This window comes from Candoia aspera, chromosome 1 (assembly GCF_035149785.1).
Source record: "Candoia aspera isolate rCanAsp1 chromosome 1, rCanAsp1.hap2, whole genome shotgun sequence".
Lineage (NCBI taxonomy): Eukaryota > Metazoa > Chordata > Lepidosauria > Squamata > Boidae > Candoia > Candoia aspera.
In genome coordinates, this window is record NC_086153.1 from 228,826,693 (window position 1) to 228,839,350 (window position 12,658).

General features: G+C 42.6%; 1 protein-coding gene across 1 annotated transcript; it reads left to right on the top strand.

Annotated features, from left to right (window-relative positions):
- Positions 1 to 994: 994 nt before the first annotated feature.
- Positions 995 to 12,199, top strand: CHURC1 (churchill domain containing 1). Its single transcript, XM_063288995.1, has 4 exons — positions 995 to 1,176; positions 3,384 to 3,519; positions 4,449 to 4,519; positions 10,115 to 12,199. Exons 1-4 carry the CDS (start codon positions 1,138 to 1,140, stop codon positions 10,205 to 10,207), a joined length of 339 nt encoding a protein of 112 aa, XP_063145065.1. The 5' UTR covers positions 995 to 1,137; the 3' UTR covers positions 10,208 to 12,199.
- Positions 12,200 to 12,658: the final 459 nt, after the last annotated feature.

The following is a 12,658-nucleotide window of genomic DNA, read 5'->3' on the forward strand; positions in this document are numbered from 1 at the left end:
GCATTTATTTCATGGTTACTGAAATGAATACATTTCATTTTTAGCACTTTTAGAATTTCTATCACTTTGAGGGTGGGAGTGTCTTCGAATCAGTTTTGACTCCTGGCATCTGCCCAGACAAGTCCCTGCAGTTTTCTTGGCAAGATTTCAGAAGTGGTTTGCCACTGCCTCCTTCCTAGGGCTGAGAGAATGCAACTGGCCCAATGTCACCCAGCTGGTTTTGTGCCTAAGGTGGGACTAGAACTGGACATATGCAAATGATTCTAGCACCAACCAGTCATCCCTTTTGCGTGGGATTGAGCTTCGAGCTAATATATCTCTGGAAAGGTCCAGGTTGAGGAAGGCAGCAGTCGTCTTTCATGGATACCTACTATAATCCGCTTCTCCAGATGGCTTTAAGGACCCATCCGATCTTTGCTTTTTCTTGTAATTTTTCTGGTAAATTTTACATCAAGAGTTTCCAGACGGATTTCGGCACGCCTCCCTGTTGTTTAAATACTGTAGTGAAACTTAGACGCAGCAGTGGAAGCCTGTGAATTAAGCTCCTTTACTGTCCGATTATACTGAGGGGGAAAGAAAGGAGAAACGCGCCCTGATGCTGATTCCTGTTCATAGATGATTCCCTCTGGCGATTCAAAGCATCCTTCCGAAGCCTCTGTGGCGGTATAAAACTGATGCACATTAATAATACATCACCGAGGCGATAACTGCAGGACTCTATAAATCTCTAGGTTAGTCATCTCATAAATTTTTTTACGAGCGAAGTAAAAAGTGCCTAAGACTCTTTAAAAGTAGGATCCACATTCGATAAACAGTAGTAGCCCTGCAAGCCTGAGACAAAAATCTTCGAAGGGCATTTGCGGCTAAGCCGCTCCAACCCACACAGCTTGGGAAAATAAGTGAGCTTTTCCTCCATTCAACTCTACGTACCTGCAAGGCTCAGCCCAAACTCAATCTCTCCAACCGATAAGCTACACCCTCAGCGCAGGCTCCTCCCTCGCTGGCCTACGCGCCTCCTTTCAGAGAGGCACTTGGAACAGAGTCGAAGAAATCTCGCTTGTTTTCCTTTCTTGCTCTCTCGCGTGGAGAGCGACGTCACGGGGACGCACAGATTCGGGAAGGAGGTTCGAGGTCAGCATGTGTGGGGGCTGCGTGAAGACGGAGTACCCGCCTCGGGTAAGAGGGGGGCGGACTTTCTGTAGGGCAGGGGAAGGGAGCGCAGTCACGTTCCCTTCCTTTTGTCGCTGCTCTCCCTTTTGCTTGGCGTCCTGCTAAGTTTGCCCCCTTGCCAGTCCTCACTTGGCGGTAGATGGGATCCAAAGGAGGGGTCTACGGGCAGAATTAATTTCCCCCGCGCTCATTAATGTCTTTATTAAGGCCAGCCAGAATGTCACTGAACAGTGTGCAAGGTGCAACACTAATAAATACATTGCCCAGCTTTTTTCATTTTGGAGTTTCCCCCCAGGGCCAAAGAAGCTTATGAGTCCTTTTTGTACTTTTCGCCCTCGTTTTCCTGGCTGCCCCCCTCTTTTTTTTTTTGCAAAGTTTTTCTCATCGGGCCCTGCTGTGGTTAAAAGGATTCCTAAAGTGGAACTCTCCAGGTAGAATAGATCTATTCTGTGGGGAGAACTGAGCTTTTTAAGGTAGAATAGTGAATCGTACTGTGTTGGCTACCAGCTGTAGTGGACTCCCATTTTCTGCCAAGAGGGTACAGGCCATTAATTACCAGCACTTTCAACTATGTTAGACTGCAGCTTCCAGCATTTCTCTTGAGTCTTTTATTACTATGAGGATTCTGGGAATTGTAGTTCCGCAATTAGAGGGAACAAAGATAGGCAAGGTTTCTCTTCAAACAGGTACTGTGTGACAGAACCATCCTTCCTCGGAAGGTGTTTTTTGCATATTTATCTGTGTGCCTTCAAGTCAGTTTTTGACTCCTGGCAACTGCCTGGATTAGTCCCTGCAGTTTTCTTGGCAAGGTGTTTCCCCCCACCCCTAGAAGTGGTTTTCCATTGCTTCCTTCCCAGCAAGGTCACTCAGCTGGCTTTGTGCCTAAGACAGAACTCATGGTCTCCTGGTTTCTAGTCTGGTGCCTTAACCACTGTAATGATTGCCTATTCTAGAACACCATCAGACTCATGAGCAGGATCACAAAGATACCTGATTTATTAAAGAATAGTATGCAGGATCACAAAGAAAGCTGAGAATGAAAAAAGCGCACCAAATGCAAACTAAAAACCCTTGGTACAAATGAGATCCCTCCCCCTGTAGAATCTTCCCAAGCTCACAATCCCAGGTGCTCCTAACGGCTTCTGATGGTTTGCGGGAAAAGTCCTTGAGCAGAGCACATAACCCAAACACATTCCATTGAAATGAACATAGATACAGAGCTTGGCACAAGGTTTCTCAGCAGCTCCCTCCCAAACAGAAACGCGCGTCAGCGCCATGGCATGTGAAACGTTACGATGTACAGTGCACATTGAAACAGTGAACATGACAGCCACTGAGTAAGATGACTGTAAAAGTTACGTGTTTTCAAGAAACTCTGCTAATGATGTGGGATAGAAAATACTTTGTTTCTGAAAGTGGATTGTTTAAAAGTTATTTTAAAATTAGAATATGTCTGGGTTATGTTTACTTTTGATTTTCAATTTATTTCTCAATGTAATGTTGAAATTATTGACTTGATATCAACCAAACAGAACCATTGCACATTGGTTGAGCAATAAATTGAAAATCAGTAGTATATGTAATCCAGAGATGTGCCAGTTGATTTAGAAAAGTTATTGAAAAATGCAAGAAAACGACCTTACTGAAATACAGAGTTGTTGTAAGTGGTAAATTAATTGCAGATTATATATCGTAATCTGAAAAGCCTTTGGTGGCATTATTGTTTGTCATCGTTTATGGTGACTTCTCCCTCTGGAATGGAGAAGAACCTACCAGAGAAGAAGCAGCCTTTGAAAACCAGGATCATGTTGTCAGATGGCTTTTTTGTTTTTGGCTTAACATGTTATGTGAGACTTTCCATTTTTAAGCTACAGTTTATAATATGTGTGAGCTCACATAGGGAGAAGTCACATTTTTAACAGCCTATCATGTTATTTAGCAGATTGGAATGAATGCATTCTATCTGGGAAGGAAGGTATATATGGATAGAAATTAGGTTTTGGGGTAATCTGCCAGAATTACTCATATGTAGAATAAAATAACCACTGTGGGAATACTTAGTTAGCTTCTATGTGATATCCTTAATCATAATCACATTCTTGGTTGCATTTAAGAAATGTGGGAAGTTCTGAGTGTAGAATTCTCAAGTAATTTGTAAATTTGGCTCTTAAGCTGGCTATATTAAAATATTTTCCCACCTTTGAATCTTTTAGGGTAACACTTGCTTGGAGAACGGATCCTATCTGATGAATTATGTTGGTTGTGCTGAATGCGAAACACGGGATTTTGTGATGATTGTGAACAAAGCAACAGAAGAAGAGGATGGAGAGGAAATTATCACTTATGATCGTAAGATGGCCGGACTCTTCTTTTGATTATATGGACATTAACAGCTTGTCTCCAGAAATCTGGTTTATTGTTGAAAGTTAAATGTGTCCCGATATGCTTTTATGTGTGAGATATGTGTGCATGCATTTCATTCCCATTAGAAAAATAAAATGGTAGGTAACTGTTGTGACAGTTACCTGAATAATGCACTTCAGGATCCTGGGTTATGTCCAGTGATACTTGTCTGCTAGCAATGTAGGCATAAGGGAATAAATGAATTTATTCTACCTCTCAGAGTGTGTCACATGCCACGCTATTTTAATGTATAGGGGAACTCTCAAAAGCAAATTTGGAAGCATATAGAAGATGGAAGAAAATGAAGAGCTAGTAGGGTAGGAAGTTTCACTCAAGGAAAATTGTTTTAATCCAATTCTTGCCTTTGATGTATTTATTAATTCTCTGAGGCTGGGTTCACACATCCATTAACCCATTACATGGCTTGTTTGCTTTTGGCTTAACTTGTTATGTGAGCCTGTCAGTTTCTAAGCACGTAATATTAAGTGTGAACCCACCCATTGTGCCTTATTCAGGAGATCCTGGTAAAAACCCATTGTTTAGAGTCAAGCATGAATTCAGTCACTATAAATTTAACTGCAGGATCAAATGTATTTGTAATTCTGGCTGCTGACAGAGAGAAGTCATTTGCTCATTTTTCTTTCTATCTGGTTTTTGAGAAAACAATTCTTTCCCATTCTCTTCTGGCCCCTCCTCCATTTATTTTCAGTAGCTTCCACAATAGCTCTATCCTCATTGCAGGTATTATCCTTTGGTTCCTGTATAATCAGTGCAGATTTATTGAAATAAGCGATTAGATTTGTTTTACAATTTCAGAGCACAAGGTAAGCTTGAAGCCTATTCTGGTTTCCTAAATCTCTTGGTTTTCTTTTCAGATGTATGTAAGAATTGTCATCATGTGATAGCCAGGCATGAATATACTTTTGGTGTAGTGGACGATTACCAGGTATAAGAGCCATTCATTGATCAACCATTGAATTTGTTTACCTTTTATTTACTTCAACTTTTTTGTCTTATTGAGGGTCATGAAGTCTTGATAATCAAATAGCTGCACTATTTATAGCATGTAATTCAGTGTGTTTTCATATGACCCTGTTAACTAGTGGATCACATACTAGTTTAGCATGTTACATGAATCTAGTCTATGTGGTTAATTAGTGGTTATGTTGTACAAACTCAGCCAGTTGGATTAGTTATGTAAACTATTATTTATTTATTAATTCAGTTTAGGTGCTGCCTAATTCCAAACTGACTTTGGGCAACGGGGAATACCATAAACCATAAAAACACAATATAAAACAAAACAAGATGGGATCTGGTCACTCTGTACAAAAACATAGACAAAACACATCCAACAAGTGGTTCCATCCATCTTAACCCAACGCCTGGGAGAACAACCAGGTCTTTGAGTCCTTACAAAATGCCAGCTGGAGGGTTCCACACAGATTTGCCTCCTGGGTCCCGATAGTTGGCACTATTGATTAAAGGAACCCAGAGCATGCCAACTTGGCAGGCACATATCATCCAGGCAGAAACCATGGGAAATAGGTGGATCCACGAATAACCTAGTCCTATGCCACTTAGAGCTTTATTCGTGATGACCAGTACCTTGAATTGCACCTAGAAGCATATTGGCAACCAGTTCAGCTTGTGAAGCAGGGGTGTCATGTGGGCATACTGGAGCATGCCAGTCACTGGTTTTCAAAGGCAACCTCATGGAGAGCATATTGCAGTAGTCAAGCCTTGAGGTGATTAGGGCATGAGTGACTGTCTGAAGGACTGCCACATCCATGAAGAGGCACAACTGGTGCACAGAGGACCCCGAGATTGCGCATCACTCTTAAATGAGGAAGTGCTACTTCATCAAGAGTATAGATGGAAAATCCTTGGGAGGCTCTAATATCCACAGCCACTCGGTCTTGGTAGGATTGAGGTGAAGCCTTTCCATCCAGGCCTGCACAGCCCTCAGGCACTTGGACAGGACTGGAACTGCCTTGCTTAGCCAGCCTGGGGTTGATAAATATAATTGGGTATTGTCAGCATATTGCTGATACGGAACACCAAACTGGCTGATGACCTCACTCAGCAGTTTCATGAAATGCCTCCACTTCATGAGCTGCACTGGTTGCCAGTTTGCTTCTGGGTGCAATTCAAGCTACTAGTCATTACCTGTAAAACCCTACATTGTTTAGGGCCTGGTTGCTTGAAGAATCCTCTGCCTCCCATAATATCTGCCCAGCCAAGTCAATCTGGAAGGGTTGGCCCACTCCAGGTTCCTTCAATTAAACAATGCCATTTATCAGGACTCCAGAAGCACACTTCTCTGTGTAGTGCCTGCTCTCTGGAATGAGGTTCCCCTTGAGATCTGAACAGCCCCCACACTACCAGTGTTTCAAAGGGCCTTGAAGACTTGCCTCTTCTGCAAGGATGACTGGGATTCCATTTAACTTGGGTTGTTTTCCTTTGTTCCCATCTGGTTTTGTCATTCTTCAATCTTTACCTTTCTTTCTGTTTCTTGATCTTTTAATGTTTTAAACAATTTGTAAACTGTCTAAAATCTCTGGCAGTTGGGCAGTAGATTAATTTATATTATTGTTATTTTATGAAAATAAATGACATTCAATTATATTGCTTCTAAATTCTTGTCGGAGCAGTGGCAGTGTGATCTGAGGGGAGAGTTACAGCTGTCCCCTTTGTCATGGTCAGACCATACCCTGGTGGCCTTAAGATTCTCTTATGCCACCCCCCTCCACAGGGAGGTAGGACCCATTTGATTGGTCCGCCCCCGGCGACTGATGGACCCGGTAGGGTTTCAGAGGGAGCTGGGGGTTATACCTGGTGATCTGCATGGTCCAGCGGAGGCCCTAGCTGCAGCCTGGAATAGGGAGGTGGCCAGGGCCTTGGACAGGATTGCGCCTGTGTGGCCTCTCTTGTCCCATCGAACCCGGCACTCCCTGTGGTTTACGGAGGAGTTGAGGGTTCTGAAGAGGGTTAAGAGACGCCTAGAGCGCCGCTGGAGGAAGACAAAGACTGAATTCGACCGAACACAGGTAAGAGCCGCTATTAAGGCTTACCTTGTGGCAATAAAAGCAGTGAAACGTCAATACTTCTCTGCTCTTATTGCGTCCGCAGAATGCCGCCCGACGGCCCTGTTTAAGATCACTCGATCCCTTTTGGGGAAGGTGGCCTCAGTGACCCACCTACAGGGCCGTGCAGAGGAATTTGCTGAGCATCTCCAGGACAAAATTGCTCAGATCCGCTCCAAGTTGCGTGAGGCTTGGTCTGGAGAGATACCAGGGGAATGGGCTTACCCAGTTATCTGGGAGCAGTTTGATCCTGTTGGACCTGAGGAAGCGGACAGGATCCTACAGACAGTAAATGCCACCACATGCCATCTAGACCCATGCCCCTTCTGGCTAGTAAAAGCAGCCCGGGAGGTGACATGTGGTTGGGTCCATGCAATGGTTAATACATCCTTGGGAGAGGGGGTGTTTCCAGCGACATTTAAAGAGGTGTTGGTGCAACCCCTCCTCAAGAAGCCATCGCTGGACCCTGCTGTTCTGGACAATTTTCGTCTAGTCTCCCAACTCCCCTTTGTGCCACAGGGATCAGTACTCTCCCCTCTCCTTTTTAACATCTACATGAAACCGCTGGGCGAGATCATCCGTCACCATGGGATGAGGTACCATCAGTATGCTGATGATACTCAATTGTATATCTCCATCCCGGGTGAAGTAAGTAATGCCGTGACTACCCTCTCCGAGTGTCTGGGGGCTGTGGGGGCCTGGATGGGGAACAACAGGCTTCAACTGAACCCTGGTAAGACTGAGTGGCTGTGGGTTGATGGTTCTTCTGTATCCAGGACATTAACATCTCTGGTTCTGGATGGGGTTGCACTGCCCCAGACAGACCCAGTGTGTAACTTGGGGGTCCTCCTGGACTCACGGCTCCTGCTCGAAGAGCAGGTGGCAGCCGTGGCCAGGAGAGCCTTTGTGCAGCTACGTGCTGTGCACCAGTTACACCCCTTCCTGGACCGGGAGGCCCTTCGAACAGTCACTCATACCCTTGTTATCTCTCATATAGACTATTGCAATGTGCTCTACATGGGGCTACCCTTGAAAAGTATCCGGAAGCTCCGGCTGGTCCAGAATGCAGCTGCACAAGCTGCTTTTGGTGCCCCTAGAAGAGCACATGTAACACCATTGCTGCGCAAGCTGCATTGGGTACCAGTTTGCTTCCAGGTCCAATTCAAGGTGTTGGCTATTATCTTTAAAGCCCTACATGGCATGGGGCCAGGTTACCTGAGGGACCGCCTCTTCCCCATTACATCAACCCGTCCCACCCAATCGTGCAGAGAGGGCATGCTGCGGACCCTGTCTGTAAGAGAATTTCATCCGGCAGGGTCCAGGAAGCGGGCCTTCTCCGCAGTAGCTCCCGCCCTGTGGAACATGCTGCCCCCGGAGGTGAGATTGACCCCATCGCTCCTGGCCTTTCGGCAGAGTCTGAAGACCTGGTTCTGCTGCCTCGCTTGGGGTAGAGAGGGGAATAGATCTACATAGGGATGGTTGCTATAGACCACTCCTCCCACACTTGGACTGTTTTAGATTCTTCACCACCTGGATTCTTTATTTTACCTTTATTTATATTATTTATTATTGTATTTTATTCTGTGTATTTTATTGTTTTAATCGATTGTTGTAAACCGCCCAGAGTCCCCCAACGGGAGGAGATGGGCGGGGACAAATTAGGTAGGTAGGTAGGTAGGTAGATAAATGTTTGATGATTTTACACAATCAAAATCCTGCCATTCAGATTTTGGCACAATTATTATGAAGTGGTAGTTTCACCTGCTCCTTGTGAACAATGGGGGGAGATAGAGGGCCTTTATATTTGATAGCAATCTCATGTCATACCCACCATATCTTTTAGGGTGTTGGTAGGTGGCTGGTAATTAAAAACATTTGACACATTACTGTATTTTTAAAGCAATTTTCTCCAACCTGTTGAATACTGTCAAATGTATGAAACTACAACATGCAGGTTGGGAATACTGAGACTTATAATCAAACTTACCTGGAAGGTAGCAGGTTAAGGAAAGCTGCTATAAATAATGAATAATGCTTACTACCTCAGGTTTATGGGCATTAGAGCTAAGATAGTCCAAAATTCTAAGCATGTGATTAGAACTTAGACTTGCTTGAAAAGGAGCAGAGTAGAAGACCTCTGTTAGCCGCTTGATACACATATCAGCCTATGAGTTTTAAGAGTTGGAATAGCGCTTTCATTCACAGCTATTCACACTGAAAGCTTAGATTTGAAAGAATTGATCAGACTCAGAGCTGTGTGTTTCTTAGTACAAGCATTTAGACTAGACACATATCTCCTGATGAGTCTCTTGAGTCCTACATTCTCTCAGATGAAAGCTGCACACAAAATGCTAAACAAGATGTCCTCAACCTTTTGGGGCCTGTAGCCTATTTGGAATGTCAATAGCATATTAATACTCTCACAGAATATTGCTATGCTGGATGTGGCCAGTCACAAAATGCTAATTTATTGGAAAGTAAACAGCACTAGGCTGCAGTCATCCACCATTTTATTTCCCTTTTTGATCACAGGGGAAGAGATGGAGAAATGGATTGGACTGGTATCATGTGACCCCCATAGGCTGTCCACTGAAAGTAGTTAATGCAGCCATTGTGTCATGTGAAGAAACACATTTCAATACCTGCAGTTTATCCAGTATTAACCCAAGCAAATACAGTAGTAGTAATATATTTTTGTGATAGAAAAAAAAACAGAATTGTGTCCAAAAAAACTGAATTCACTCCATATTTATTATTAATTAACCAAATAGACAAATTCATTAGTCTGTTCAATTTATTTCTGGAAGGCAGGATGAAGATGCATCTTCCCCCCTCCCTCCCTTTGCCTGGTGTTAATCACTTTTTTTAAAGTTATATTTGTAATTATAAGTTTTTTTCCTTTTAAAGAAAAAGGAAGGGCTTGTAGGATCTGTGATTCCATAGCTTCTGTTTCATTCCACTTAAATGGTATGAAAACAAAACATGTATAGTTCTTTGCAGGTAAACAGCTAGAGTTCACCATATTTTTTCATAAGACAAACCCAAGGATCACCCCTCAGAAGCAAATAGTTTGGACAGACATCAGGTAACTCTGTCTTCTCTTAGTTGGTTTTCTTCAGCTTGTTGGACTAGGTTTCAAAATTCTCAGCCAGCAAGGTTATTCGAAATTCTGGGAGCTGTGGTCTAGCATGTGTGAAAGGCCTCAGGTTGAAGAAAGCTAACTGTTTCATCACATTAAAGAAAAGGATGGATAAGCACATCATATATCTTAATAACTTGAAGATGTTCACTTGTAGGGTTTAACTACTGTACATAAGCTATATTTGCTTGAACTGTGGCTATTGTTACAGGTGCATTGACTTCTTGTTAACACAAATTAATATATCTCTGCAGCAAATAAAGCAAGCATCTGTTCTCATTCACCCAGCATAAATATAACTTGTCTCTCATTCCAGGAATACACCATGCTGTGCATGCTCTGCGGCAGGGCGGAAGATTCTATCAGTGTCTTGCCCGATGATCCTCATCTGATGACTCCATTGTTCTGAAGTGTTTTGATTTTTCTCAGCCATTGTATCATGTACCAAGTGACAGGAACTCACGGAATATGACATTTACACAACACAACAAATGCACACTCTGTTCAATCCATGTGGGAAATCAAGTGATAAGGGGTCAGAAAATAGCAGCTTGGTTTGCCATCATCAGAAGCAAAGTCTGTATTCTAAGCAAGCGAAAGGAAGAGGAAAAAAAAGTTTCATTTGCTGAAAGCGTCATCAAATGTTAGAAAAGGCAGAGAAGCTGCTTGCTGCTTTTGGTCTTTTTAAATGTTTTCTCTTTAATGTTTTCTACAAGTCAGTAGAAAACTGCTCTGATCAATGTTATTGGCATTGTAGGGGATGTGTTTTGCAGAAAACTTTGGAAAGGACCAAAACAGGAGGACCTTTTTGTGACTGTTTCTATACCACTGCAATACCTACTTCTGCCTCCAGCTCTCCTTATTTGATAGAGGACTCTCTAAAACGGAAATAATGCAGGAGACCCAAAAAAAGTATGAGAAATGCTTATTGTTATTGTGAAGTTTTCTGTGTGTTAGGGGAAAAAAAGCCTTTTCCTTAAGCTACCAAGCACCATGTAGAACTTGGAAGAGGCAAGATCTCCCAGAAAGCTTTAGAGAAGGATAGAAATAGCAAGTGTTTCTTGGCTGTTTCTGTGCCCCAAATATCCCTGCAAGTGAAAGAAGACCCCATTTTCCTTCAAGCCTTCCAGAAAGCATGGTTGACTCATAGGAGAATCATATAGCTTCATGCTTCACAGAGAATGGACAGATGAAGAAATCTTGCTGATTCTGATTGAAATTACTGCAGTGATGTGAATGTCCCAAACTATGGGATACTTGCCCCCTGACATACTAAAGGTGGGGCAACCAGTTCCTGAGTCTAAGGGGGCAATTACTTTTCATATTGGCACATCATATATTGGGTGATTGTTTATGAAATAAATGAAACAAGTTCATAAAGTTGGCATTACAGTACTTGTTTGCTCAGATTCCCTTTATCAGTAGGACCCTCATTAATTTCAATGGGAAGGCTACACATCAATTCAGAAAATCTAAAAAAGGGAAAGTGCTTTTTCACAGAACTGTATTTGATTCAGCCCAGCAGCCTTCTGTGGTTCATTTGTAATGCCACCCTGTGGTACATGGCCTATTTCAATTAGGATTTCACTGTGAAATTAGGTGGGGAGAGCATCTGATGTGAGACTAATTAAACTGAAGTTTTGTCTTTAAGAAACTCAGTCAAGGGCCATAAATCTTTAGCCACTGAACCATTTATGAATGCAAATTACCTTAAATGTAAGCTTCAGTTCTCATACGCAAAATTAGAAAGGGACCTGGTGTCTGCTAATGGATTCTAGAAACGTTACTCTCTATGGAGATTAGGCCTTTCAGAAAGATTGTACTGATCCCATAGTGGTGTCTGCCCTTGTTGTAAGTTGCATGGCCAAACTGCTCTGATGCGATGTGGATTGAGATGACTCTCTCTTGCCAAAGATTTTGATGACAGTGCCGTGATTTACTTTTCCTGCCCAATGAAGTAGATACTGATCTTTAATCACAAGACTAAAATTAACACAGATCATCTTGCCAAGCTAGTTATTTATGAGTGTAGAACATGAGGCACTCAAGGCCAGTTGGCATGGTAAGTCAATGGAAGGAGTAATTCTGTAATTGCCAGGTGCTGGGAATAAATTCTAGGACTGTTGCTTTTGGAAGTACAGTAGATCTTGTAAGGCAGTTCTAGTTACATTCTTTATCATAATTTGACCTGAACTGGCAGTGTTGAAAATCTGTTATCTAAATTACTGAAATGCCCCCAAAATACTAGAGTGTATGTAGACGTTTGCTGTGAAATTAGGCCTTTTTGTTAGGTAAGATAGTGGGCATAAGGTAGTCATTGCTAAGCAGAGGTGATTCTAATTTTTGTCAGGAGAGCATTCAGCATGTGCTGCTTTGTCCTAAAATAAACGTGACTGAAACCGGTTGTGTCCGTTGTCTCTAAGCCTTAGAAGACTAGCAGCTCTTAGGCAGAATCACAGATTGCTTTTCCTGCTCCTTCCTAATGTTGTTTAGTGATAATTTCTTGGGCCTGTTACCTTAAAACTGTATTGATCTCAATTCCTGGAAGGTTGGACAAAATGGAATCATTAATGAGGGTAATGGGTTTATTTTTTTTAAGCTAAAAGGAAGCCCTCCAGGACCTAACCTGCTTAAAACCATTAGGCACACATTTGTTTTTGTTTTTACATTTTACATTCAGTACTTAAGGGAAATGTTTCTGGCAGCGAATCAGAATCTGTGAAGAGACTTGGTTTGCCTCTTCCTGCTTCTCTTGCTATTCCAGAGTGTACAAAGGCTACTGAAATCTCCCAATTCAACATCAGAAGGGATGCATTCAGGAATTAAGACTTGCCAGCTATTCACTTCCATTTTGGGAGCA